General features: G+C 40.2%; 2 protein-coding genes across 3 annotated transcripts; one reads left to right on the top strand and one right to left on the bottom strand.

Annotated features, from left to right (window-relative positions):
- Positions 1-1,752: 1,752 nt before the first annotated feature.
- LOC123871558 (hepatic lectin-like) lies at positions 1,753-6,381 on the top strand. 2 transcript variants are annotated; one of them, XM_045915429.1, is made up of 6 exons: positions 1,753-1,875; positions 3,210-3,323; positions 3,934-4,074; positions 4,556-4,750; positions 5,130-5,393; positions 6,040-6,381. In XM_045915429.1, exons 1-6 carry the CDS (start codon positions 1,821-1,823, stop codon positions 6,222-6,224), a joined length of 954 nt encoding a protein of 317 aa, XP_045771385.1. In that variant the 5' UTR covers positions 1,753-1,820; the 3' UTR covers positions 6,225-6,381. The 2 variants fall into 2 exon arrangements, with proteins under 2 accessions (XP_045771385.1, XP_045771386.1); XM_045915430.1 differs by lacking the exon at positions 1,753-1,875 and adding an exon at positions 2,851-3,090.
- A 4,686-nt stretch (positions 6,382-11,067) lies between these two features.
- On the bottom strand, positions 11,068-26,086 carry LOC123872057 (macrophage mannose receptor 1-like). The gene is made up of 12 exons (XM_045916189.1): positions 25,987-26,086; positions 25,468-25,581; positions 24,649-24,789; positions 23,762-23,953; positions 22,827-23,066; positions 22,016-22,190; positions 14,366-14,436; positions 13,638-13,751; positions 12,974-13,111; positions 12,434-12,619; positions 11,823-12,068; positions 11,068-11,225 (listed from the first exon to the last, which is right to left on the bottom strand). Exons 1-12 carry the CDS (start codon positions 26,036-26,038, stop codon positions 11,068-11,070), a joined length of 1,827 nt encoding a protein of 608 aa, XP_045772145.1. The 5' UTR covers positions 26,039-26,086.
- Positions 26,087-26,378: the final 292 nt, after the last annotated feature.

The raw sequence follows: 26,378 nt of genomic DNA, 5'->3' as shown, positions 1-26,378 counted from the left end.
TTGAACCTAAAACTGTTCCAAACGCAAGCCGGTCAGAGAAGCCGACAATGAACTCGCATTGTGCACGCCTTGTACTCGTAGGTCGCACACAGTTTTTTTTCCATATAACTACAAGTAAGCCCTAGATTTTAATTTCACCTGGTGGTAAGTGATTAATGAAGTCTAAGCGGAGAAATGGAATAGAAGAGTAAACCCATACTACATTTCCCGTAGAAAAAGCGCAGTGCACCCTGTGACGCTAAACGCGCCGCGTATGGTGCACCACCCCGCGAATCCCTGTAAGAGACCTCGCTGATGGCGCCGGTTGCCCAGGTCTTTAGCGCAGCGGGAATGTGGTTCCCGGCGATACCGCCAATTTCCTATAATATTAGCGAGCGCGGGAAACGAAGTTTGCGATCACCGCCGCGGGCGCCACTGCCGCGGAAATCTTATTTGTCTTCCAAGTTCAAACGCCAGCGGAGTGTCATAGACTCTGGTAGAGTGTAGAATCTAGATGCTAGCTAGAGTGTAGAAAAGGCGCATTCTTGTTACACCGCCAAGCTCTTTAAAATAAATGCAATTCAGTTTGTACTGTGCTGCGGCATAAAATTTAATGAACGCCTCTCTATCTATCGCGTAAACCCCTTATCTGTTAAGTCTCTCTGATTTCTCTGTTTTATAAGATAAGATTTAAGCAAGCGCCTTCAAAGAATCGAAGAAGTGAATAATTATATTTATTATTAGTTAGACCTACTTACTAGCCGAAGGAATATTAGTTATAATTTTAAAACTGTAATATTTTTGTAAGTAGGTAGATATAATACCTAAGTATTATTTATGGGAATAATAAAAGGAGGAAAACAGGACTAACCACAAATAACTGAGTAATTTTTGGAATTAAGTCATTGTTATTGTATTTAAAATATCTCAAATAAATAAGTAAGTATTTTTTTAATAAAATTATGTATGTTTGTTTATATCATAGGAAACCTAAAATGTAGAGCGGCTAAAAGATGTAATATTTAGAAACAGACAAGATACCTCCCTCCTCTCCCTCCTTTTGCTTACGGACCTTACCAAAAAGATTCGCTCAGTTGGAACTACCTGGTGCCATACCTCAAACCAGCAGCAGTGCGCTTGTGCAAGATTTGAACCATCATGATTATTCTAAACAGTTCAGAATGTTGGGCGGTAAAAGGGACGGATGAAAGACGAGTACATGCGACCGAAATGCGAATGTTGAGATGGATGTGTGGTGTCACAAGAATGGATAAGATAAGGAATGAATATAATAAGGTGAAGTTTGAAAGTAGCAATAGTCGTAGAAAAGATGAAGGGTAATTATAGGCTGGCATGGTATGGGCATGTAATGCGTAGGGAAGAAACTCATATCACTAGAAGAATGTTAAACATGCATGTGGAAGGAAAAAAGAGAAGAGGACGACCAAAGAAAAGGTGGATGGATTGCGTGGAAGAAGATATGCGTATAAAAGGGGTAGATGATACGATGATGGATGACAGAAGAGAGTGGAAGAAGAAGACATGTTGTGCCGACACCACGTAGCATGGGATAAGGTCTGGAAGAAGATTACCTATCGATAACGTCAATTCGAACTGTGTAAAACTGACCATTAGTTTAGCACGTGAGTAATCCCGATGGCAAAAAATCCCATAAGTAAGCACCTAGATATCACAATATTATTTTCCTCATTCATAAGTAGGTACTTATAACATATAGGACATAGGTAATACTATTTACTCATAAGACAATTTAGTTCTGTTGGTACTCCAGCAACCTCGTGTTTTAATAATAAAAAGTAAATTGTACATTATCATTTATAATGATCAGATTGTTATATTATTGGTGTGTTTTTGCTGCTTTAATCTATACAATAGGTGAGTTTTACAATAGATACGTTTTTTAAGTTATAAAAAGTTGATGGGCGCTCAAAATTGCCGGCAATTTAACATTAACACACAGTCAAATTAGAAATTGCCAGCAATTTCTAAATTGTCTGACAGCTAGGTCACCCTATACCGGCAAAGAAGACGTGCAGACAAGAGATTAACTCTATACCTATCTCCGCTTTGGTGGATACCGGGCCTTAGCATTCCCATGTGTTGGCGAATAAAAATCGACTGTGTATGTGTGCAAATCCGACTCGCACTTGGCCAATTTTTGTTTTTAGGAACTTCCTATTTTTATTGAATTAATATTTTTTTGCGTTATAGAGCCTTTACCTTAAAATACTTTTCTACCTAAGTATTTTGTTTTTACTTGAAAGGGTTGTCTGAAAATCGTATTCCCTAGCGACAAAATTGCTATTTTATCCACAACATATTTAAGTAGTACTTATTTTTCTTCTCAATATTTTATTTATGCTACGCTTCTCGCTGATCTAATATTTTCAGTAAAAACATTACAAAATCCATTACCGCACTTATATTTGGTTTTTTAATGGATCTATTTGGGTCCCACTTTGGGATTGAAATGCCCTTCGATCCTCCGAGCTACGTGTTCGTAGTTTTAGCTTTACAACTAAAAGACCCGCCCTGGTAGCTTATTACAATTTTCGTAGGGGCCTCTTTTTTTTTTCGAAAATAAAATATAGCTTATGTTACTCAGCAGTAATGTAGCTTTCTACTGGTGAAAGAATTTTCTATATCGGTTCAGTGGTTCCAGAGATTACCCCCTACAAGCAAACTTACAAACTTTACCTCTTTATAATACTAGTATATACTCGTAGTATAGATTGAGCTGTGTTAGTTTGGGTCTTTTACGGATGTCTTGATTTCTGATTTGATCACATAGCTATACTTACCTACTGCAATACTTAGACTGGAGTCTCATTTTACATTTTGCGTTTTCAAAAGAGTACACAGAGAGAAAACGTTCATCCTGATTTTCTCTTCCCAAAAGCATTTTCTTTCAAAAAGCAGAACCTTTCCTTTTCCAATTTCAGTAGGAACTGAGCAGTTTTCCAATTCGATAGGAAAAGAAAATAAGAAGGTTTTTCTCAGCGAAATCTTTGGGTTTCTTGCTGACTTTTCTCAGTAGAATTTGCTTTTCAAGCCAGTGAAAGTGTCCTGACTCCTGACTTAGATCTATAGGTAAAAGAGCCACAAGTTAGCTGACATGAAATAAATATGTAAAATAACTGAATTATGAACAATATAAGGCTCTCTTCATCGCCCACTTAGCTGTGGTAGCTAATATTTCAAATTTTCAGAATGCAAACAGTACAGATACGATTATTCGTATGTCTCTGAAGTAAACGGGTGGTTCAAACTGCACCGCATACCGGCCACCTGGCATGACGCCTGGCTACGATGCCAGCTCGAAGGTAAGCTAACAACCAGGCCACCTGGCACGACGGTGACGCCTGGCAAAGATGCCAACTTGAAGGTAAAGTAAATAAGGATTTTATTTTGAACTTCCTACTATGTGTAGAACCTGAGATATAGTTTTCATGAAGTTTCATGTGGACAAAGAACAAAGCTTCCATGAGTGTTTTTAACCTATCACAGACCTACTATTACTAAGCATCTGCTGTCAGTCCGTCTGTCTGTCAGCGGGCTGTAACTTATGAATCGTAAATAGGTAGAGGGTTGAAATTTTCCCACAGTGCCAATGGTGCCACTATAGTGAAAAATAATAATAATTTCAAAATGCCAGCCATGGAAATTAAAAAAGAATTAAAAGTACATAGTGGTATATCTTTTACGATGGTACGGAATCCTTCGTCTACTAGAGTACGGCTCACACCTGACCGGTTTTTTTGAAGTTGGTTTAAAAGTGCGGTCCTAGGGATAATAACATACCTACGTTTTGATAAGCTTATAATCCTATAGGAAAAGTAGATGAGGTCATTCATCTTTGAACTTAAACGGTAGTTGGAATTTCCTCATGACGTGGACGTGATAAATCCTAAAATCTTGTTTCTCATCATATAGGGGCAGTTCTGGCGTCTCCCGAGAACATCTACATGAACCTGGCGATGAGGAATGTGATGAAGAGCAAGCAGGTCCCCTGGAGCGGCGTCCACACGGGGATCCACGCCACCCTCTCTAAAGGGGACTTCTTTTCCGTCGAAGGTTTGCACTCATCACATACATACATAAACTGGTGACGATTAACGCGATGAAGAACAAGCAGGTCCCCTTGAATAACCCTATTTTGTAATCTAGTTGAACACCGCCGAAGAGAGTTGACTCCACAGTTTGCATGTGGGTGGCAAATAGGATCTAGCACAACGGGCGGTCGAAGTGCACCAGGCACCCAGGTGGTGAGGGTGCAATTGCTTACAGTGGCATGCGACGCGGTTGTAGAAAAAGGAAGGTGGAATGACATCAAACGTCTCTTCAGAACACTCCCCATTATAAAGGCGATAGAACTTAGATAGTTTCACTTCATATAAGAACCTAAAGGACTAATTCATAGTTGATAGAGCGAAGCGAGGTCTTGAAGCCTACATCTGAACAAATTCTCAAATCAAAGCCAAAAATTACAAAATAATCTGGCCAACTACGGATTTGTAGGCGTCTTGATCACCGAAAAATAAAACTTGTTTTTTAGGTGTCCCATTATCCAGGATGCAAGTGGACTGGATGCCAGCAGAGCCAGACAATAAGGACAATGACGAGGATTGCATCCTGATGGTCGGCAACGGCACCATTGCCGACATCCGCTGCAACCAAGTTCACCCCTACATGTGCTTCAGGAAGAAGACCAAGAACATGGTGCTTAATGGATGCGGGACCTTCGATCAAGGTAGCAACTTTTTAGAACTACGATAACTGGTTAAAAATCAAGCGATTAACGGAATATGCTCGACTAGTTTAAACTCGTCAGAGCTGAATAAAATTCACTCGTTGAATTGCGGAAATTTTGGATAGTATAGAGATATTTTTAATTCAAATAAACTTTTACAAGTAGGTAGCTACGTACTTTTGAATCGTCAAATGCATCTACCACCTACTATTTGCCCAAGAAAACCTGTCCCAATATATTATTGTGAAAAGGCACCTAACAAGCTTCACAAAAGAGAAGATGATGCGAGATTTTTTGGATCGCGTTCTGACTTTTTTCTTACTTCTAACCTAACAAACAATCCTAACTACAGTTAAATGATATTGCATTTTCTTTTCAGAATACAGCTTAGACCCGAGAACCGGTAGCTGCTACAAGTTCCACCGGGTCCCGCGGAATTGGACCCGGGCGTACATGACCTGCGCCGCCGAAGGAGCTCACCTGGCGGTTGTGAACAGCGAGACAGAAGCCAATTTCCTCAAAGAGCTGTTCGAGAAGACGCCTGCCAAGTCCATCATCTCTGCCATTCCTGGAATCATGCGAGACATCATGCACGTTGGATTCCATGATTGGGGTGAACGCGGTGTTTGGACTACTATTCACGGTAACCTACCCTCTTTTCTTTAACACTAAATAGCTACCACAGCGCAACGAACGAAGCACCCCCGCAGCCTGGAGTGAAGCCTATAGACATGGCTAAAAACTTTGAACTTCTGAATACTCTCTTACCATTCCTTGACTTCTATGACATTCAGTTTCTCCCGAACTCTGTCTAGAATCTAGGTGATGCCCGTGACTTCTTCAGCGTAGATTCAGGTTTTAAAAATCCCTTGCTCTTCAAATTTTTCCAGGATGTCTCCAGGATTCAAACTATCTGTGTACCAAGTTCTTACCCACAACTTCATCCAATGGTTTTTTGATTTTTAAAAATCCCATGGGAACTCTTTGATTGTTTGAGTTCAAAAGTAACCAATGCCCTTCCTCGGGATGCAAATTATCTCACTTTTCATAAAAACTACAGCATGAATCCATGCTCTCCTGTTTTGGACATAATTTCACAAAAGATTATTCTTTCCATACTGACTTTTATAGACTCTTCTAGGTATGGTAAGGTAAAGGTAGCTGGATGAGCTGAATTTCGCTGGGCAGTGTGTTTTATGGCCCATATGAATCAGCTAGATTATGAAACAGAGAAAAATTGAAATGTTATGACGACGACTTTTAAATTTTTTTGTCAACTCTTGTTTTAGGCACGTCACTCGTCGAGGCTGGTTTCAACCTGTGGGCGGAAGGGCAACCCGACAACGCGAGGCCTGGAGAGTACTGCGGCGGCATGTTCCGCAACGGACGCCTCGACGACGTGTGGTGCCACGAGAGGGGGACCTTCGTGTGCGAGAAGACTCCCCAGAGCCTCATGCAAGAGGAGGACCTCTGAACACCGCCCCAAAACAACCCCACGTTCTTGTCTTCTTCTTTGATGCGGATTTGCCAGATGCCTGTCACAGTTCACGACCAAGACAATTTCTGATTCCCATATTGATGCCACTTATAGGATTAATTAGTTATAATATTACGATACATAATATTATTTATCTTATGTTATTATTTAAGCCTATCTACAAGTTTAACGTATTTACATGACATTGTCGCGAAAGTATAATATTTTACCTGATAAGAAAACTAGTCGTAAAGAAGACACCCGCATTTTATTGAAATAGTCCCAACTTAAAGTGAACCTTATAATTGTAGTAATCAACAGATATGAAACTTATGAAACGAAACCTCGAGGCTTTACCTAAACTGGCAGGCGTCAATTGTAGGCAATGTAACGACTTAGTATATAGAATAGAATAGAATCGAATAGAATATATTTTTATTCAAATAAACTTTTACAAGTACTTTTGAATCGTCAAAATAATCTATGTCGTTCCTACCGAGAAGGACCAGCAAGAAACTCGGCGGTTGCTCTTTTCAAGTGTTCAATTTACAATAATATGCCACAATGCCTTCCAATATACCTGCAACAGAAAGAAATGGCGCCAACATGGTGGAAGGAAGTGCTATCTCGAATAAGCCACGATCCTCAAAACTGACTAATAACACTAGATGTATCTACATAGGTATAGCTCAACACTCATGTCTTGTTAGCCAAAATTCAAGTTTAGTTAGTTTATAAGTTACACTTAGGGCTTCGGGCCGGCCCATAAGTTAGTTAGAAGCAGTTTGTAATCGGAACAACGCGTGGACGCAATAAATACTTTTCCAGACCAGCTGTTGCCTTTATTGATCGACGCAAATTATTATTCTAGCCGGATGCTAAATTGGTAACAATATATACTAGTAGTTGTATAATATGTTATCTATATTAAGGGACGTTTGGTCTAGTTACGACAACACATATCAGTCTATCGCATTAGTTAGGCAATGATGACCCAAGTCAGTAATTAGGTGTATGTGATTTGGGAAGACAGAATTTACCTTTTCGTTTCCTTCAACTCTTGGAGAGCAATTGATGAAGCTAAACTGAAAAGAGGACATTTTTTTTAAATGAAAAATAGCGAGTAAACGAGCAAGCGGGTCACCTGATGTTAAGTGATTACCGCCGCCCATGAACATTTGCAGCACCAGAGTGCAGAGGTAGCGCCGATGCGTTGCCGGCCGTTCAGGAATTTGTTGGTCCGCCCCTTGCATAACCCCATGATGTAATCTAGTGGGAACACCGCACACACACACAGTTGATTCCACAGCTTGCATGTGCGTCGGAGGATCTGGCACAACGGGCCGTCGAAGTGCAGCAGGCACACCGGTGGTGAGGGTGAAATCACTTGCGGTGACGTGCATCTCACTCGCTGATTGACTCATCAAGGCTCAGCCACAACCTTAGGATCTAGAAATTTTGCACAGTAAAGGCTGGATAGTTTGAAATTCCCATGAGATAAGGAGGATTTATACTTCCATTTTCCAACAAGCAAAGCCGCGGCTGGTCACTAGTGAATAAAAAAGTTGAAACTTGTTTTGCGAAGACAGATTTTCAGGCTGTTTGCCAAAATCTTTTTGTAGACTTTACTGAATGTACGAAGCGTGGATAATGGATTTTAAATAAAAGGTCGTCCATTTATTTACTTTCTAGGCAATCTGTTATTCCGTCAGACTAAAGTTCGACGTTATAAAAAAATAGGTCAAGTGCGAGGTCGGACTCGCGCACGGAGGGTCCCGTATACACAATAATATATTATAACACTTTTATGTGCAACACTCAGCTGCAAGTTAATTATGGTCAGTGCCATCTATGATGTAATTTAATAAACTAATTACTTGATCATTAACACATTTTCACACGTGATCCTATAAGGGTTCCTTTTTTCCTTTTGACGGAACCTTAGGCAGTAGGTATTGTGTTGCATTAATTTATACCTATTTTGTAAAATGCTTGTGAGTACGACAGACTGTCTTGGGAAGGGTTCGGATAATAGACGACCTCGCAAACGGAATTTATTTTGCTCTCAAAACGGTTTGCTTTGAGCTAACGACAACGACAGTTGACTCTGACACAGATGACTGCTAAGTTAATTCCGAGCTCCCTGGCTAATGGTCTCTATGTGTATGTAAAGACACGACAGGTCGAGATGGCAATCGGGGCGGGGACGCCCCGCACAGCGCCCGCGTGCAGGATAACGCGGGTGACGTGCGGGTGTGCGGGCCTTCCCCCCGCCTCATACACCGATTTCCATCTCGACCTCTTGCGTACTATAAATCGATTTTTTTTTCATATTTAATGTAGCCTAGTTGTCCAATTATTAACGAATAATTGATTGACACCTCAATCATCAAAATCGGCTGAGCAGTTTGGGTGCTACGGTGGAACTCACATAAATACAAACCTACATACATGCATATACACATACATAGACTGTTAAAATCATCTTCTTTTTGGCTTTACCGTAGTCGGATAAAAAATAAGATGTATATAGAGAAAAAACTTCCAATGCCTACTAAGTAGGTATACTGTGAAGAATCGAAAGTATTTTGTAAGGAATATTGTATACATTCCGACATATTTATCTTTTTCCGATAGGGATCAGCCAAGGTGCTTTGGAGAGTATTGCGTTGACATGATAAACAGCTTTCACATCCGCCTCCACCCCTAACTACAATAGGTAGGTAGGTACCTACCTAAATACCTAGTCTTTGAAGAACGAAATTCAATAGCGGAATGCTCCATACTCTGCTCTTCTTTGATAGTCAAATAAGCAAATTTTTATACGACCGCGCTCAAAAAAGGAATGTTTCAGGGTTCATATAATAATTATGTAGGTATAGGTAGGTAATATACCTATCTATGTATACATGTGAATTTCTTTCTCTATTATAACCTCTGTGGATGAGTGGGGTATCCTTAGAATCATTATATCATCGCGCTAGATAGATAGAAAACTTTATTGCACAAAAAACATGAAATAATCAAGACAAAACAAATAAACTTAAAATAATTGTATACAAAGGCGGCCTTATTGCTCAGAGCAGTCTCCACCAGATAACCTTTGGTAAAAGGACAACCCGATTTGGTGGAAGGACATCCGATTTACCTGCAAAGCCCGTAACACCTCTAACTTTTTGCCAACATGAATAAGACAATTGTAGAGTTGTAGTTATCATAATGGCAGAGTTCGCATGCAGATTTTACTTTACTTATTTAGATTTTACTTTACTTACTTGGTAAGCTTTGATTTTGAGAACAGCAGAAAGTTTGTGGACGAGCCCTTACATCGTCTCCGTTCCTTGGGTCTACGCTCGAGTAATAAATCGAGCATTGTGAGTGTGCCTATAATTTGTCATTTGTATCGTTTTGCCATTTTCATGAGGACATGCCTTTTGGGGAAACCCTTTTCGATGCTTTATATCCTCACAATGCTTTTTGTTCCCTATTGTTACAATGACAAAAGATAAAGGTGTGTGACTTTTACTGTAATTTATTTTATGTCAGTTATTTTGACAGCCCCTATAATGATGGTGATGGCAGCCTGTGGACGTCCACTGTTGGATATAGGCCTTCCCTAAAGAGCGCTACCACACCCAATCCTCAACCTTCCTCATCCAGCCATTTCCCGCCAGCCTCTTTATATCGTCGGTCCATCGTGCTGGAGGGCGTCCCACAGTCCACACTACTTTGAAACTTAAGGACTATACCTAAGGACTTTCCAGCTCCAACGGCCATCGCCTCTACGACAAGCATGGCCAGCCCAGTACCACTTTAACTTGTTTATAGTCTGGGCTATGCCAGTGACTTTGGTTCTCCTGGGTTTAATTAGGTAAACCCTGATGATACACCGGAATCTACGAAATATGAATGAAGTCACATCATCGTCATTATCGAGATCAACCCATTGCCGGCTAACTACAGAGCACGGGTCTCCTCTCAGTACAGTATAAGAAGGGTTTGACTATAGTCCACCACACTGGCCAAATGCCAGTTGGCAGAATTCACACATCTTTGAGAACGTTATGGAGAACTCTCAGGCATGCAGGTTTCCTCACGATGTTTTCCTTCACCGTCAAAGTAATATTTAATTTCTTAAAACGCAAATAACTCTGAAAACTCTTAGAGGTGCGTGTCCGGGATCGAACGCCCGACCTCCCGAATAGGAGGTGGACGTCCCAACATTTACGCCATCGCGGCTCTTATTAATGAAGTGATACTCGGTATACGGTATACTTACTCGGTAAACTGATGCACAAACGTCTCCGTATCACAAACGCCGCGTCTTAGATTAATATTTATCTATGTAGTTTCCGCCCCAGACACGCCGAGCGGAAATTGAGCTAATAATGTTTGACGTGATACGTTTTTCCGGTTCACCATGGTTTGGTGGCACCCGCAAACATAATATTATGTATATCGATACGTAGCGTAGGTAGGTATGGTTCTTATTCGTATGGTCTAAAGTCTCGGCTGTTCTTTTTTAGGGTTTCGTTAGTACCTCAAAAGGAAAAAAGGAACCCTTATACGATCATTTTGTTGTCTGTCTTTGCGTCCCCAAGGATTCTTAAAGGTCCATCCGTAACCGATTTATATGAACGGTAGGTACAAGAGGTATAGCTTGCATCCCGGAAATTGACATAGGCAATTTTTTAAATGTTTTAAAATGTTTTAAAACCTAAATCCGCGCGGACGAAGTCGCGGGCATCTAGTTTAGAATAAAGGATGCCGGATGAAAGAAATGAATAAAAATGAACTGCCTGATGTAACCATTAGTGTCAAGTCCGATTTTTATGTTTTTTTATTTTTTATATTGACACAAAAAGGTGCTAGTTTCGAAACACTCGCCGCTGACCAACATAGCGTCACCAAAGATGCCGCCGCAGCCGGGCCCGTGCACCGGGATGTACGGGTAGCCCTGGTGAAAGTTGGCGTAGCCTGCTTCCTCCAAACTTTGTCCTGTAACAAAAAAACCGGTCAAGTGCGAGTCGGTCCTGCATATAAAGGGTTCCGTATCATCGTACAAAACTGGCAAAGTGCGAGTCAGACTTAAGCACCGACAGTTCCGTACAAATACTACAGTCGTATTTTTTCGTCATTTCGCACGATAAATAGAAACTGTTAGACATAAAAATAAATAAAAATTTGTTTTAAAATGTACAAGTAAAGACCTTTCATATGATATCCCACTTGGTATAGTAGATTTACTTTGAAAGTTGTAGATACCAATATTTGGTTCTAACAAAATTTTAATTTTCTTTTGTGATGTAACCACAAATTCACGGTTTTCAGATTTATTCCTTTACATGTGCAATAAGACCTACCTATTTGCCTAATTTCACAATTCTAGGTCAACGGATAGTTACCCTATAGGTTTTCTTGACAGACAAACGGGCATTTGATTGTACACATTTTTGAACAAAATCGGTTGAGCCGTTGGTAGTTACTAGCGGACATACATAGGATCGGACATACATAGCATGCTACATACATAGACCAAAGATATAACCCCTTTGGCCTTCGCCGCAGTCGGGTCAAAAGTCAAAATCGACTTACCTTGTATAGTTCTCCAGTGGCCTTTCCCGCTCCAGTCGTAGAAGCCGGTGTATATGATACGGTTAATCGCCCTAGACATGTCGATATATGTAGACAAGTATTGTTTAATAAACCGGGCCTCTTGCTCGCTGTTAATGATAGCTAGATGACCTCCCGAAGCTAAGCAGAACTTGTGAGCCTCCGGCCAGGTCCTCTCCTCCTGATGGTACTTGTAGCAACCACTAGACATGCCTGTGGACTGGTTCCCTGAAAATAGCATACAAAACTACTCATAATATGTAAAGTCTTTCGTTAGCTTAATTTCATGTACATAATGTTTAGATTATAAAAAAATATTATAAATGCGAAAGTGTGTCTGTCTGTCTGTCTGTCTGCTACCTTACCTAGGGCCCAACAGTTTAACCAATTCTGACGAAATTTGGTACAGGGTTAGCTTATATAATATCCCGGGGACGGACATAGGCTACTTTTTATCCCGGAAAATCAAACAGTTCCCACGGGCTCTTAAGAAACCTAAATCCACGCGGACGAAATCGCAGGCATCTTCTAGTCTTTTATATACTCAGAGTATTTAATTGCGTAACTCCACGAAGGAAAATAAAGAAGGATACCAATTATGGTTTTGCAGGAAGCCTTAGGTGTTTCTTTCCCCTTCTTGTAACACACGAACGGCAGCAGCTCTGAGCATTTCACGTCCGCGACGCTGCCCTTCGTGTAAGCGATGCAGTCCTCTTTGCCGCCAGCGTTGTCAGGCTCTCCCGGCAGCCATTGCAGCGGCATATCCCCCAGGGGCACCCCTGTCACATTCGGGAAAAGTTCTTTTAGTTATTTTTTAAAAGTTCACAATATATTGCCAATAAAGCTGATGCTAGGGGTCAAAGAACGTTCCATAAATAGGTCACTCGAAGTTAATGCCACGTCGTAGGTCGAGCATTGATTCGAGTTTTACATGCTATACAATGAGGGTTTGAAAAATACTAAATCACTAAAACTACAAAATAAGGTTATTGGCATTGGATTGTGTTTTAGGTAGTATAATAATAACGCTAAGTTTTTGCTAGCGTTTTGGTTACTGGTTGAGATTTTTTCTAGAGATGCGGAACCCAAAAAATGGTACAAAATTATAAAATTTTAATGAAAATAGGACTCACCTTCGATAGAGTAGAAATATCCTTTAGAGAAGATTGAATCTACACCAGTAAAGATTTTAAACTCTACCTCCGCCTTGTTCAGTTCGGAATCCAGAACATTCTTCAGGTATTCGTTGCTGGGTGAAGCTAGAGTTGCTCCTGTTGGTAAGAAAAAATCAGTCAAGTTCGAGTTGGATTCGCACACAACGGGTTCCGTACCATCTTACATGAAATAACACTCTTAATTTTTTTTATTCATGGCCGCCATGTTGACACTTTTTTTATATGTTGTTATAGCGGCAATAGAAATAGACTTACTTGTGAAAATGTCAACTCTCTACCTATTGTGGCTTACGAGATACAGCCCGCTGACAGACAGACGGACGGATGGACGGGCAGCGGGGGCTTAGTAATATGGCAACGTTGGCATCAGTCGGGTACGGAACCCTAATAAAACGATTTGTGAACCCGCAGGGTTCATTGGCAAACTATAATTGGTGGGTAGTGCAACAACAGACCCGTTCTTGGAACGGGAAGTACCCTATAGGTTTCTTGACAGACAGACAGACAACAAAGTGATCCTATAAGAGTTCCGTTTTTCCTTTTGAGTTACGGAACCCTAAAAATACCTATGTCCACGCGAACGAAGTCGCGGGCATCAGCTAGTTTCTTATAAAAAGCTTACCCTCTACATCGCATAAGAGGCGAGCATCTTTATAGTTGGCAGGAATGTTGTGCAGCTTCAGGCGCCCTTCGATACTCGGGTAGTAGGTGTACTCCAAACGAAACTGTTTGCATTCTGGGTAATCCAATCACATTTTATTAACCCTCGACCCAAAAAGGGGGGTGTTATAAGTTTGACGTGTGTTTCTGTGAGTCTGTCTGTGGCATCGTAGCTCTTAAACTAATGAACCGATTTTAATTTAGTTTTTTTTTTGTTTGAAAGTGACTTGATCGAGAGTGTTCTTAGCTATAATCCAAGGAAATCGGTTCAGCCGTTTGAAAGTTAGCTCTTTTCTAGTTACTGTAACCTTCACTTGTCTCGGTGTTATAAATTTTTAATTTACACTTGTTTATTTCTAGCGGGTAGCGATCCACCATTTGCTTGTAATCACAGCAATTGCTCGTACAGTATGGCATAATATTATTGTAAATTGACCATTTTAAAAGAGCAACCGCCGAGTTTCTTGCTGGTTCTTTTCGGTGGATTAATTATTTTGACAGTTCAAAAGCACTTATTGAAGTTTATTTAGTAGTTTAGGCACTACGGTTAAACACACACTCTGGATACAAATATACATACACTGCTAATACCATATCGCTTACTTTTTGGCTTTGCTGCAGTCGGGTAAAAATTAAGCAACACAACAAAAATAGCACCTATAAGTACAATTTGGCAATGAAAGCACTCACCTATTGCCATAAACGATATAAGCAGTATAATATATCGATAGAGAGGAGACATGTTTCCTTCCAACGAGATGCTGACAAGTGGCTGGCAGTGTTTAGTTATATACATTTTATTCTCATGTTATCAGTTCGCATATATAATTATCTACCTATTATTCTTCTCTAAAATAGTACCTAAACACCTAAGAATATTATTATGATTATGTGAGGTGAGTGACGACAAAAATATTATTCTGGCTGGTAGATTAAACTAAAAAAAACATTAGGTACTTACCTACTTAGTAACTAAAAAAAACCGATCATCATACCGTCGTACAAACGTTTGAGAATTTTGTTCCACGATTGAATTGAACCATAATATTATCTTGTCACTAATCACTATTAGGTACTCATGGTATCATTTTTTTTTTGCCATGACTAAAATACACATGTATGTATGACATGTTCCCTTTTCCCCTCCAACTAAGCGTAAAACTTGCTTGCCCTCCCCGCGAACCCTAGCCCTCGGGAGGACCTGTCAGGATGGACACGGGGCGGTCCGTCGTTCACAGTGTGGTCCTCGGGTTGGTTGGCGTGCTGTGGTTCCAGCATGCCCCTAACGGTGTTCGGGGGCACCAGTGGTGGGTCTGCTGCGGCGGACATCCGCTGACGGAGTAACGAGGTGTTGTCGGTCCCTTGTGCTCCGTCGTCAGCGGTGGGATGGAACTTCGTGAGGTTTTACTTTTAAGACGGTAGGAGTCCGACATAACTACTGTGCTCTCCCGTGGCCAGTAGTCTCCATGACGGATTTTCCTCACGAAAATAAGGAGTAGGTACGACAATAGTGCAACGGGTGGGGTTTGAACCTGACCCATGGAGGTTAGAGAGAAGGAGAACGATCGCTACGCGCTAAAGCATTAGCGCGCCTGTCCCTGAAAATTGGTAGAATTTATAATTCGTTTTTCAGCCACCAGCCGCGCTGTCGTCGGTAAGGAGTATCTGTGAAGTTAGCTGTTTATGAGTACAAGTAGATGAAGTTAGTTGCATAATGTATAAATTTTCTTCGCGGCATCGGTGAGAAAATAATCGTGCTCCGTAATTTTTTAATTTTTGACGAAAAGAAACATTAAAAAATGGTGAAATATTGTATTGTGTGTGGATGTACAAGTGGTTTAGCATCTGATCGGAAAAATAGAGTGAAAAACAATTTACGTCAATCATCATTACTACGCGCTGCTGAAGGAGTCCCCTCGCTGTGACATATTTGCTGACAAATGGGCTGACCTCATAGGTCAGATCCTGCACTTTTGTGAAAATTTGTAGTTGACATATTTGATTATTATTGACTTTATTGTGTAACTTACAAATTTTAATTACTTTGACAAATTTATTTTTATTGTGTAACTTAATTTAATTAGTGTAATTGGACTTAATAGGTCCGTTCTAATTAAATAATTAAATAAATAAATCATTATTTAAAGTACCAAAGGTAATATCTTCATAGTAGCACATTGAAATATTGAATGTGTAAAATTATTATTTGCTTAATTAATCATGGTTTTTTTAAATATTATATACACGTATATTAAACGTTGATATATCATTTCAAATTAGCGCACAACAGCCCGCTTTTATTGAGACAACTTAGCGATCGCAGCGCCTCACTTATTTTGTCCGTATTTCGGGGACACTATTTTCTACAGCGATCCTTCTTCTTCTCTCTAACCTCCATGACCTGACCTTTCGGAATTCAGCTATTGAGGCTCTGTAATTTGACATTAGCAAATGTCAAAATGCTTTATTTAATTAAAAATCCAAGCTATTTAGCGTTAAAAATATTATCTATGTTCTTACTTATCTGTTATATTTTTTTGCGTGACTGAGAGGGGTATTGAACCCGACACGTGTAACAGTTTGCGGGTCCCAACGCTGTCGCGACCTTAGGCTCAAAAATAGTCTGATAAAAGCTAAGATAATAATAAAAAAATATATCGAAGTCTATTACTGTGCTATAGACCGGTGCTATATTGGCACCAAGTACCTACATAATATAGGCATATTAAAATGTATTTTTAGGGCTCCGTACCTCAAACGGCAAAACCGGTCAAGTGCGAGTCGGGCCTCGCTCTTTTAGGGTTCCGTAGATAATTATGAACATCATATTTTGGGTGCATGAAATATTATTTCTTCTCCAAGCTAGAACATCCCAATAAACCGTGAAAGAAAAACTCAAAAAGTGCTCGTTGGTTTTGGTTACAGCTTACGAAATATTTCATAAATAGTTTTCAGTAGGTAATTTGCTGTTTAAGAACAGTATGTGGTACATAATACAGCGAAATTTCATATTCCTCACTAGTTTAGTTATTGAGATAGCCCGTGTCACAAAAAGGGTCTAAAACTGACAACTTCAACGGCCCCCCATTTTTGACCGACTTCAAAAAGGAGGAGGTTCTTAATTCGTCGGAATCTTTTTTTCTCTAATTTTTAAGATAAAAAAGAGTAAATCATAATTCATACTCTACTCAGTGAGTTCTAAACAATCATATCCTCATGCTAGGGTAAGGGAAAAAAAAATTTTCGGCTCCTTTTTTATGTATGGGGGAGCCCCCGTGAAAAATAATATACTTACGGTTTTGGGTCAATATAGCGAAGAGCGGAGCTGCATACGAAGCGATCACGCTTTTTATGCCAGACGGTGCTCCTTTGAGGTTCGATTGGATTCCTAATTAATATTCCAAGACTCTCTGGAATTGAATAATAATGCAAACGTGCAGTTTTTCATCGGGAAAATGAGTTTTTTACACGAGATAGGTTCTGTAAAGTATTCTATATAGTCATGATCCTAAATTCTTAGGGTCGTAAGCCTTTTCTAGTCATAGTCACAAACTAGTAAGAAATTCTCTTGGAATAACAATGCGGTGGGTTCCCAAATCCTTCCGCATACAACTCGACTAAGCGATCGAGATTTCGACTCAGGGACCCGCTCTCAGTAGTGTGCCGGCGATGAGTTGATCATGGGCTCTCGTTAGATACTAGTATCATATGTTCTTTGACCATGAGTATGATTCTGTCTGCACGCGAGATGTCAAAACCAAAATCTAATGAGTATTTTACATTTTTGGGAGTTCTGAGGTAATTAACATACAATACCTCCATAGACTCACAGACTGCTAAAGTTTTAGGTCTTATCCCTGTAAAAATGAATTCTGTTACTAATGTTACGTCATAAAAGTGTGATCAGTGAGCAGTGGCAATCGTGGCGTCAACTGCCCCCGGGAGAAATCACCCGGCTTCATCATTCATAGCGACTGCGCCGCAGGGCTTCTGTGACAGTAACTGAGCTCAGCATTTTGTTATTTCTTTTTATTTTACTCCATTCATCATCAACCCATTGCTGGCATACTACTGAGCACGGGTCTTCCTGGCCCACTGCCGATTGGCAGACTTCACACACCTTTAAAAACATTAAGGAAAAACTCTCTGGCATGCAGCTTTCCTCACGATATATCTTTACCGTTGAAACAAGTTCAAAACGCATAATCTACATCTATACTAATAAATAAAATTGGAGTGTCTGTCTGTAATTTCGAAATAACTACCTCATATTAAGCTCATATGGTTATTTGAACGATACCAACACTGAATCACACGTTTTTAAAATTTTTGTCTGTCTGTCTGTCTGTCTGTTTGAAAAGGCTAATCTTCGGAACGGCTGAACCGATTTTGACGGGGTTTTCACAGATAAGTAGAGGATTGACCAGGGAGTAACATAGGCTACTTTTTTGACCGACTTTCAAAAAGGGAGTTGTGTTTTTCAATCTATGTACAGCGAAATCTCCGAGATTTCTGAACCGATTTGCGTAATTTTTTTTTAATCGATAGAGGAACTTGGCGACATTGTTTCATAAAAAATTTGGAGTCCAACTCCTCAATCCTGATGCTGCAGGGGATCTGACCAATCCACGCGGGCGAAGCTGCGGGCATCAGCTAGTCTATTATATAACCCTTTATATAAAGTTTGTAAGTTTGTTTGTAGGGGGTAATCTCTGGAACTACTGAACCGATTTTGAAAATTCTTTCACCCGTAGAAAGCTACATTCCTGAGTAATGTAGACTATACCAATTTAATTTTCAAAAATTAAAAATCCCTACGAAAATTGTAAAAAGCTACGCGTGTTAAACCGGGGCGGGAAGCTAGTAATAATATAACTCCGAAATGTTAGAGGTGCGTCTTCGGGATCGAACCCTCGGTCTCCCAAATAGGAGGCGGGTGTCGTAACCAATAGGCTACTATTATTAATTTACAAATATTTTAACTATTGAATAGCTGTAGCAGGCGTACTTTGCAAAGTTCCATCATATACAAGGTCTGAATGGTACAACAACCCGAAGGATCTGATATATACATCTATTTTTATTTTTATTCAGATGCAAGTTAGCCCTTGCCTGTAATCTCACCTGGTGGTAAGTGATGACTGATGATGCAGTCTAAGGCTTAAATCTATAGCGCACTTTGACTTTGCCCAGACTTAAGACACTGTTAAAACGAGACAGCGTTATACCGCTGGCATGAATCTGTCTCGTTTTAACTTCAACTAAGGTCTAAGCTAAGTCAAAGTCACACCAAAGTCTGTAAATAATGTTCTGTTCAGATAATAAAGATAATAAAGATTTATTTATTATAAAGTTCGCTCTATAGATTTCAAACTAAGATGGAAGCGGGCTAACCTGGAAGGGGAATAGCAGTTTTTATTAAACCCATATTCCTTTAGTTTCTAAGTGGCATCGTACTGGAACGCTAAATCGCTTGGCGGCACGTCTAGGCCGGTAGGGTGGTAATTAGTCACGGCCGAAGCCCACCAGACCAAACCAACGATTTAGCCTACCGGGAAGCGTACCCGGAACCTCCCACTGATGAGACCACAGCGCTTACCACTGCGCCAGAGAGGTCGCCATCAAAGTGGGAGGGCGATATGGGATGATCATGATGATGATGAGTTTAGTGGTGGCAGCTACCGTGACCGGCCGCTAGTGTGCGCTAAGCTTTATTCAACTTATTAGAACATCAATCAAAGTCACGGATTAAATCTAATTAACGGCGTCATCTAATTAAGACTTGGCTCTCGTAAGATTTCAGCTTAACTTTAAATACGTCTTTGAGGGCTCTATTGATTTTCCGTGGTTCTCTATAATGGTGTTATGATATTAACGCCTTAAAATTATTGAAGTTGGGATTGAAGGAAAATGTAAACCTTATACTTATTACATATGTTTAATTAAATATTCAAATCAAACAATACCAGAGGATGGATGGATTTTTTAAATGTAATGTTGTGTTTTTATTTATTTACGTACCTACCACTAGTAGCAGATGTGTGTGCTTAGGTTTTTACAAATCTCGTGGGAACTCTTTGATATTCCGCGATAAGAAATATGACACTCGCCAGGTCTTCAACTGTACCGATGGCGCAGGACTGCGCTTTTCCTGCTTGAGACATTGGAGGCAGTGATGGGATAACCTACTTTTTGTATAAAATGTGATAATATGTGACGCAATTTACAAAATAAACGCTTTCTTTTCTTTTTTTCTTTATCTCCCAAAGAAACCTCTTTGAAATGGATCTTTCAATCTAGAATCTAACTAGGAAGTGAAATAACAAGCTTTTTGAAATAAATCAATCAATTTATTGCGGGTTATCTACATTGATCTTATTATAAACTTATAATAAGTACTTACAGCCAAATTTCGCCTTACGGAATGCAATATTTGTAATTGTAAGAATAAACTCGTTATAGCCTCGATAGCTCAACGGTTGAGGAGCGGTCTGAATTCCGAAAGATCGGCGGTTCAAACCCCACCCGTTGCACTATTGTTGTACCCACTCCTGGCACAAGCTTTACGCTTAATTGGAGGGGAAAGGGGAGTACTAGTTATGATTAGCATAGTTAAAATTAAAAAAAAAAACATACTTCGAATCGACGGGCTTAGATCGACTAAATGCGTGAGTATAGCCGTTACAATTCATACTTATAATGGAAATCACTCGCGATATTTTAAAATCCATTTTAAAAGTAAAAATATTCGTACTTATACAAGTACGAATAGTTGAACAAGCTTCCGTATTGCAAATTCGCAAATTGGTTGTTTGCAAGTGACGCGTGGGCGCTAAACTTTGCACTCGTTGCTTCCTGCCTGCGCATATTAATTCTAAGCAAAAAGCAAAAAGCCCCACGAACAGGGGAGGCGATATGGAATTCTCCTATTCTGCATTAAGGCTTATATATTTTTACGCAATTATGAGAAAAAGAGCAGTATCAGTGATGAACAGAATCCGCGGTAGTTCCAACAATATTCTGAAGACCTTATCTCCTCCCACATCTTTATATCTACTTTATCATTATTGTACTAACCCTATATCTACTAACCACATTATTTATTTTGTATTCACTTATATTGCATCCTATAGTTACCGTCCGAAACTTCTGGCTTCACGGAAGACCAGCGCTGTGCCTGCGTTCCCGACACAGGCGCAGCAAATGCTGAGTGGAGTCCATTTTGGCACCACACACCACGCGTCCCATTTCATATTTTATTTATTTTAAGTTATATTTTTGTTTGTACCAAATAAACAGTTTTTCTTTCTTTCTTGAAACTGGGTTGGATTGCACATGTACTCTTAGTGTCTCATGGGAGGGTACCAAGACAAATAAAATAGATAACAAACAAAACAATCTACTTAGTAACATAGTCATAAGCAATTAATGTTTATTATCCTACTCCCGATACACAGCCTTGGTATCATTCCCTGAAAGTTTAGTTTTCTGAAAGTTTCACTTCTACTGCGTGTGAACTGCACACATGTATTTTTAATCGGTTTATGCGCCACGTCCTCTCCTAGGCGAGTCGCTCAACGGTTCTAAGCATCTGTGTCATCGAGATGCAAATTAAGATGCAAACTCCGCCACTATCTGCCAACTTCAGAGGTATGTTGATTTGTTGTCTTATTAGTTTGGGTTCCAGCGATCCTGTACTCCCGTATTTATGGGACACCTATAAGTGATTTCCTGTCTCCCGATCAACCCTAATTGCAATCACACATTCCCGGTTTTGGTTTCCATAGTAACCAAGGAACTTTTATTGTTTCGTCATGTCCATCCGTCCGTTGGTCTGTTGTTGGGCTGCATCTCGTGAACCATAATAGGAGTTGAAATTTTCCCAGAATGTGTATTTCTATCGCTACTATAAAGAGCAAATAATAAAAACTTCAAAACGTGCCTCAAAAGGAAAAACGGAACTCTTATAGGATCACTTTGTTGTCTGTCTATCTGTCTGTCCATCTACAACTTAATAGTTTATATCTTGGAAAGTTGACGCTTTGGAAGATTTTGTCTCATACAATAGTAATTATTTGTATTGATGAATGCAGGTTTTATGCGTGGCCGCTATTTTCGGAAAAAAGTAAGATGGCGGATAACTAGAACTGTTTGTTGTGGGCTCTTCTCAGACTTGGGCGCGTTTGGAAGCCTCGTAGCTTTAGTTTTTAGTAATTAATTATCACCACTATATCGTACAAATTTACCAATTTCGACCATCAAAAGGAGTACAATTGTACCTACTTTGAATAAATGATTTTGACTTTTGAAATAAATAAATATTGATATTTTGATGATGACTAATCCTGTAAACTGTTCGGGTCTTTTTCGCACAGAAACTTCACACGCTCGTCGCAAGGGAGGTCAAATAGCTTAACATCGAGAGTTATGCCCCCGCAGTATTGACCTGGACCATTTTGGTTGTTTGGTTTTCCTTTCTCCCAATCGGCATATCCTGCTTCCTTTAAAGTTTGTCCTGAAATAAAACCATTGAATGGAATTATTATATATCTTCTAGTAGGTATGTGTGGCCCTGCCCATTGCCACGCATCAGCTTCGCAACCCACTAAGCTATCGGTTTCTCTGCTCCTCCTCTGGATGTCTTCATTTGAAGTAAAGTTTGCCTTAGAACCAATAGTTTTGTGGTTTCTTGCAACACAACGCACGAGGTTGCCTCAAAAGGCTCAGAATAGAGATGTTTCAGAGGTATTTATTTTGAAAATAGATATAATTTTGATAGTAGGTATAGTACGTTTATTTGGAGAAGCACGTAATAATATGGGTACCTAACTTTTACTCAGGGATAAAATCCGGAACGAGGAAATTCGCAAAAGAACAAAAGCGAACGACATAGCTCAAAGGATTAGCAAGCTGCAGAAGTGGCAATGGGCGGGTCATGTCTGTCGCAGAACCGACGGCCGTTAGGGCAGGCGTGTTCTGGAGTGGACACCGCGTACCAGTAAGCGCAGTGTGGGACGACCTCCAGCCCGCTGGTGAATGCGGAAGGCGGAGGACCGTGTTTGGTGGCGCGCTCTTGGAAAGGCCTATGTCCAGCAGTGGACGCATACAGGCTGATAGAATGGAATGGAATGCAATGAAACCTTTTACTTACCGTGAATAGTCTTCCACGTACGATCTTTGTCCCAATCGTGAATACCAATGAATGAGACAAAACGTAAAGTATTTGCAAAATGATGACTGTACATATCCTTCAGGACAGCAGCCTCTTCCCTGCTATTGATGATGGCCAGGTAGCCTCCCTCCGCCGAGCAGGCCTTGAAAGCGTCCGCCCAATTTAGGTGTCTTTTATGAATCTTGTAGCAACTGCCAGTCTTCGCGCTAAACTCATATTCTGAAAAGGAAAACAAAGGGTACAATGGGTACGCATGCTAAACCTCACCCGATGCAAAGTTTTAATGTAAATGTAGCTCTTATTCTGAAAAAAAAAATAAAGACGTCCAGCCTAACTCGATGCAGTGTAATCTATACTAATAAATAAAATTGGAGTGTCTGTCTGTAATTTCGAAATAACTACCTCATATTAAGCTCATATGGTTATTTGAACGATTAAAATTTTTGTCTCTGTCTGTCTGTCTGTTTGAAAAGGGTAATCTTCGGAACGGCTGAACCGATTTTGACGGGATTTTCACAGACAAGTAGAGAATTGACCCGGGAGTAACATAGGCTACTTTTTTAACCGACTTTCAAAAAGGGAGTGGTGTTTTTCTACCTATGTACACCGAAATCTCCGAGATTTCTGAACCGATTTGCGTCATTTCTTTTTTAATCGATAGAGGAACTTTGCGACATTGTTTCATAAAAGATTTGGAGTCCAACTCCTCAATCCTGATGCTGCAGGGGATCTGACCAATCCACGCGGGCGAATCTGCGGGCATCAGCTAGTCTGTAATATAGTAAAAATTATAAATTTTCAAATTGCTGCTTGGAATCGAACCCAGATTCTTGCACTAATAAGACCAAATCTTTGCGCCAAGTGGGATGTGTTCCGGAAAGAAGAAAAGGTGTCGGTAACTCGGGAGCATTTACCTCTGTCGGTAGTTCCACACGGCGTGACAGATATGTCCGCAGTGCTCTTCTTGTAACACAAGAACGGGAGCACCTCCGAGCAGTTCACGTCTGCCACTCTGCCGTCCACGTAAGCGATGCATTCCTCGTTATTGCCAGCATTGTCAGGCTGCCCTGGCAGCCATTGCACGGACATTTTGGACAAAGGCACTCCTAAAACATAACTACGGTATTAGGCAAAAATATCTTTCGAAAGAATTTTTACTATTACACAATTGACCATATACATATTGTGTAAAACACACTTTTGTTAAGCCAAGGCTAATTGAGGTACCTACAATTCATGAATTCCTTAGTGACAAAGTTCCGTCAAAGCACTGAGCTTGCAGTTGGCCACAAGGTGATGAAGTGTTTTTTTTACATAATATGGTAATTTTTTATGATGTCAAACCAGCTATTACTGAGAAACTGTTGCTAGAGTAGTGCAGAAAACATAGATTCGTTTGTGATTGGTTGGTACTTAACACAAAATGGTTAACGTCCACTGCGTTCTTTGTCTTTGTCATTTGTATGGGATTGCGTAACAGAGACAGCCCTATACTAACTTTTCTCCGAATATAGAGTATGGACAGAAACTAGGTTGAGAACAATCTTCGAATCTAACAGAACGAAGTCGTATAAAACGTCGTCATAATCGTCGTTTCATCCGCCATATGTCTACAGCTGGACGAAAATCTCTAGCGAGAATCTCCACAGAACAAGATTCTTCTACAAATCTCTCTCATTTCTAGATTGCGTAAAGATATTTCGAACATAGCTCTCTCCAGCGATCGCCGCTGAGTGATTATGGAAGTAGTCCTGAAGTGTAGAAGTATGTAGTAGTAGAAGAGCATGTTGAAAATGCTGACCTTCAAGAGAATAGAAATATCCTTTAGAGAAGAGCGAATGAACTCCGACGTAGATGCGTGCACATTCTGTCGATGACTTATTCATTTCAGAACGGAGAGCATTCTGCATGTCTGCGTTTACAGGTGAAGCTAGCACTGCACCTGTAATGACGAAACCTGTTCTGGATTAGGTGAAAATGTTGTCAAGTGTTAGAATTCAACTGCTGGACATATTAAGTCTCTCGTAGGGGCTGTTCTATGGAGCTGCCATACGCCGAGATCTTACACCGCCTGAACCCAGGAGTTCCCTGTTGATTTCTGATGTCATCAATTCACCAAGTGGGGGATCTGCCAACCTTGCACTTTCTGGTCCGAGGTCCACCATTCCAGCAACTTAGGATCCGGACGTCTATCGCTTCTTCGAACTTTCTTGTGCATTGCGAATTTGTCTTTGAAACACATTAAGCGTATAGCATCGATGTATAATAGTCACCTGCTAGTCAGCTGACTAATTTTTGAAACGGCTAAACCAATTTTGAAGAATTCCCACCGGCATAGGTATACGCAAGGAGTGATCACTTTATTTTTATTCCGGATGCGAACAAAGTTGCTGGAATCATCATCATCATCGTTAACCGATAGACGTCCACGGCTGGACATAGATCTCTTGTAGGGACCTCCACACGCTACGGACTTGCGCCGCTTGAATCCAGCGGCTCTCTGCAACTTGTTTGATGTCATCTGACCACCTAGTGCGGGGTCTTCCAACACTGCGCTTTCCGGAGTATCCATCTTAACAACTCCGGGCAGCAGTTAGTTTAACAAATATTGCCTTATGACCTTCCATATAACACCTCTGTCGAGCTTCGTGCCATGTGCCGGGTACAGCGTGGAGCTTCAGCCATCCGTCCAATTCCTGGTGGTACGTGTAGTCTGAACGGAACTGTTTGCTCTCTGTAAACACCAACGATTTAACTCAAAACTTTATGGTAAATACATACAGCAGCCCAGAGTTGGGCAGTTGGCGATGCTACACCCTTGTTTATGTAGTGTTCTCAGGCATACAGGTTTCCTCACGATGTCTTCGTTCACCGTTAAAGCAAGTGATATTTAATTGCTTAAAACGCACATAACTTCGAAAAGTTAGAGATACGTGCCCAGGATCGAATCATGGACCGCCGTCGTTGCTATTATAAATATACTGTACTTTATATCGCTTATAAAAATTTATAGTGAATATCACTCACAATAGTTTAAACTATTCAAATTTGAATTATTCAAGGTGTTTAGAAACAGCAGAAAATTGTAATAGCATCGACAAAAAGTGCAAACACTATTACAAAAACAATAAAAACTTACCTATCACCCCATAAAATGTAAATAACAAAACTAAATGTTTTATGGAACACATGATTTTCACAGATGGTAGGTAGGTCTACTTAGAACAATGATGACTGACTTTTGCTTATATTGCATTAAGTTTTCGCATTTTCTGAAGTATAAATAGGATCGAAATTTTCCTGGTTTGACCACAATGATAAAAACCACAGAACTTGTTGCCTGTCATCGTTAGTTACTATCAGTGTGCCTAGTGGGAGATTTTTAACCTATTCGATCGCGTAAAAGTTAACTGCGTTTTGTATGGAATTGAAACAGCGCCATCTTCTTGTCACTAGATGGCGCTGTTTCAATTCCATACAAAACGCAGTTAACTTTTACGCGATCGAATAGGTTAAAAATCTCCCACTAGG

The sequence above is a fragment of the Maniola jurtina genome, chromosome 14, assembly GCF_905333055.1.
Source record: "Maniola jurtina chromosome 14, ilManJurt1.1, whole genome shotgun sequence".
NCBI classification, from domain to species: domain Eukaryota; kingdom Metazoa; phylum Arthropoda; class Insecta; order Lepidoptera; family Nymphalidae; genus Maniola; species Maniola jurtina.
This window is presented reverse-complemented; position numbering and strand designations above follow the sequence as displayed.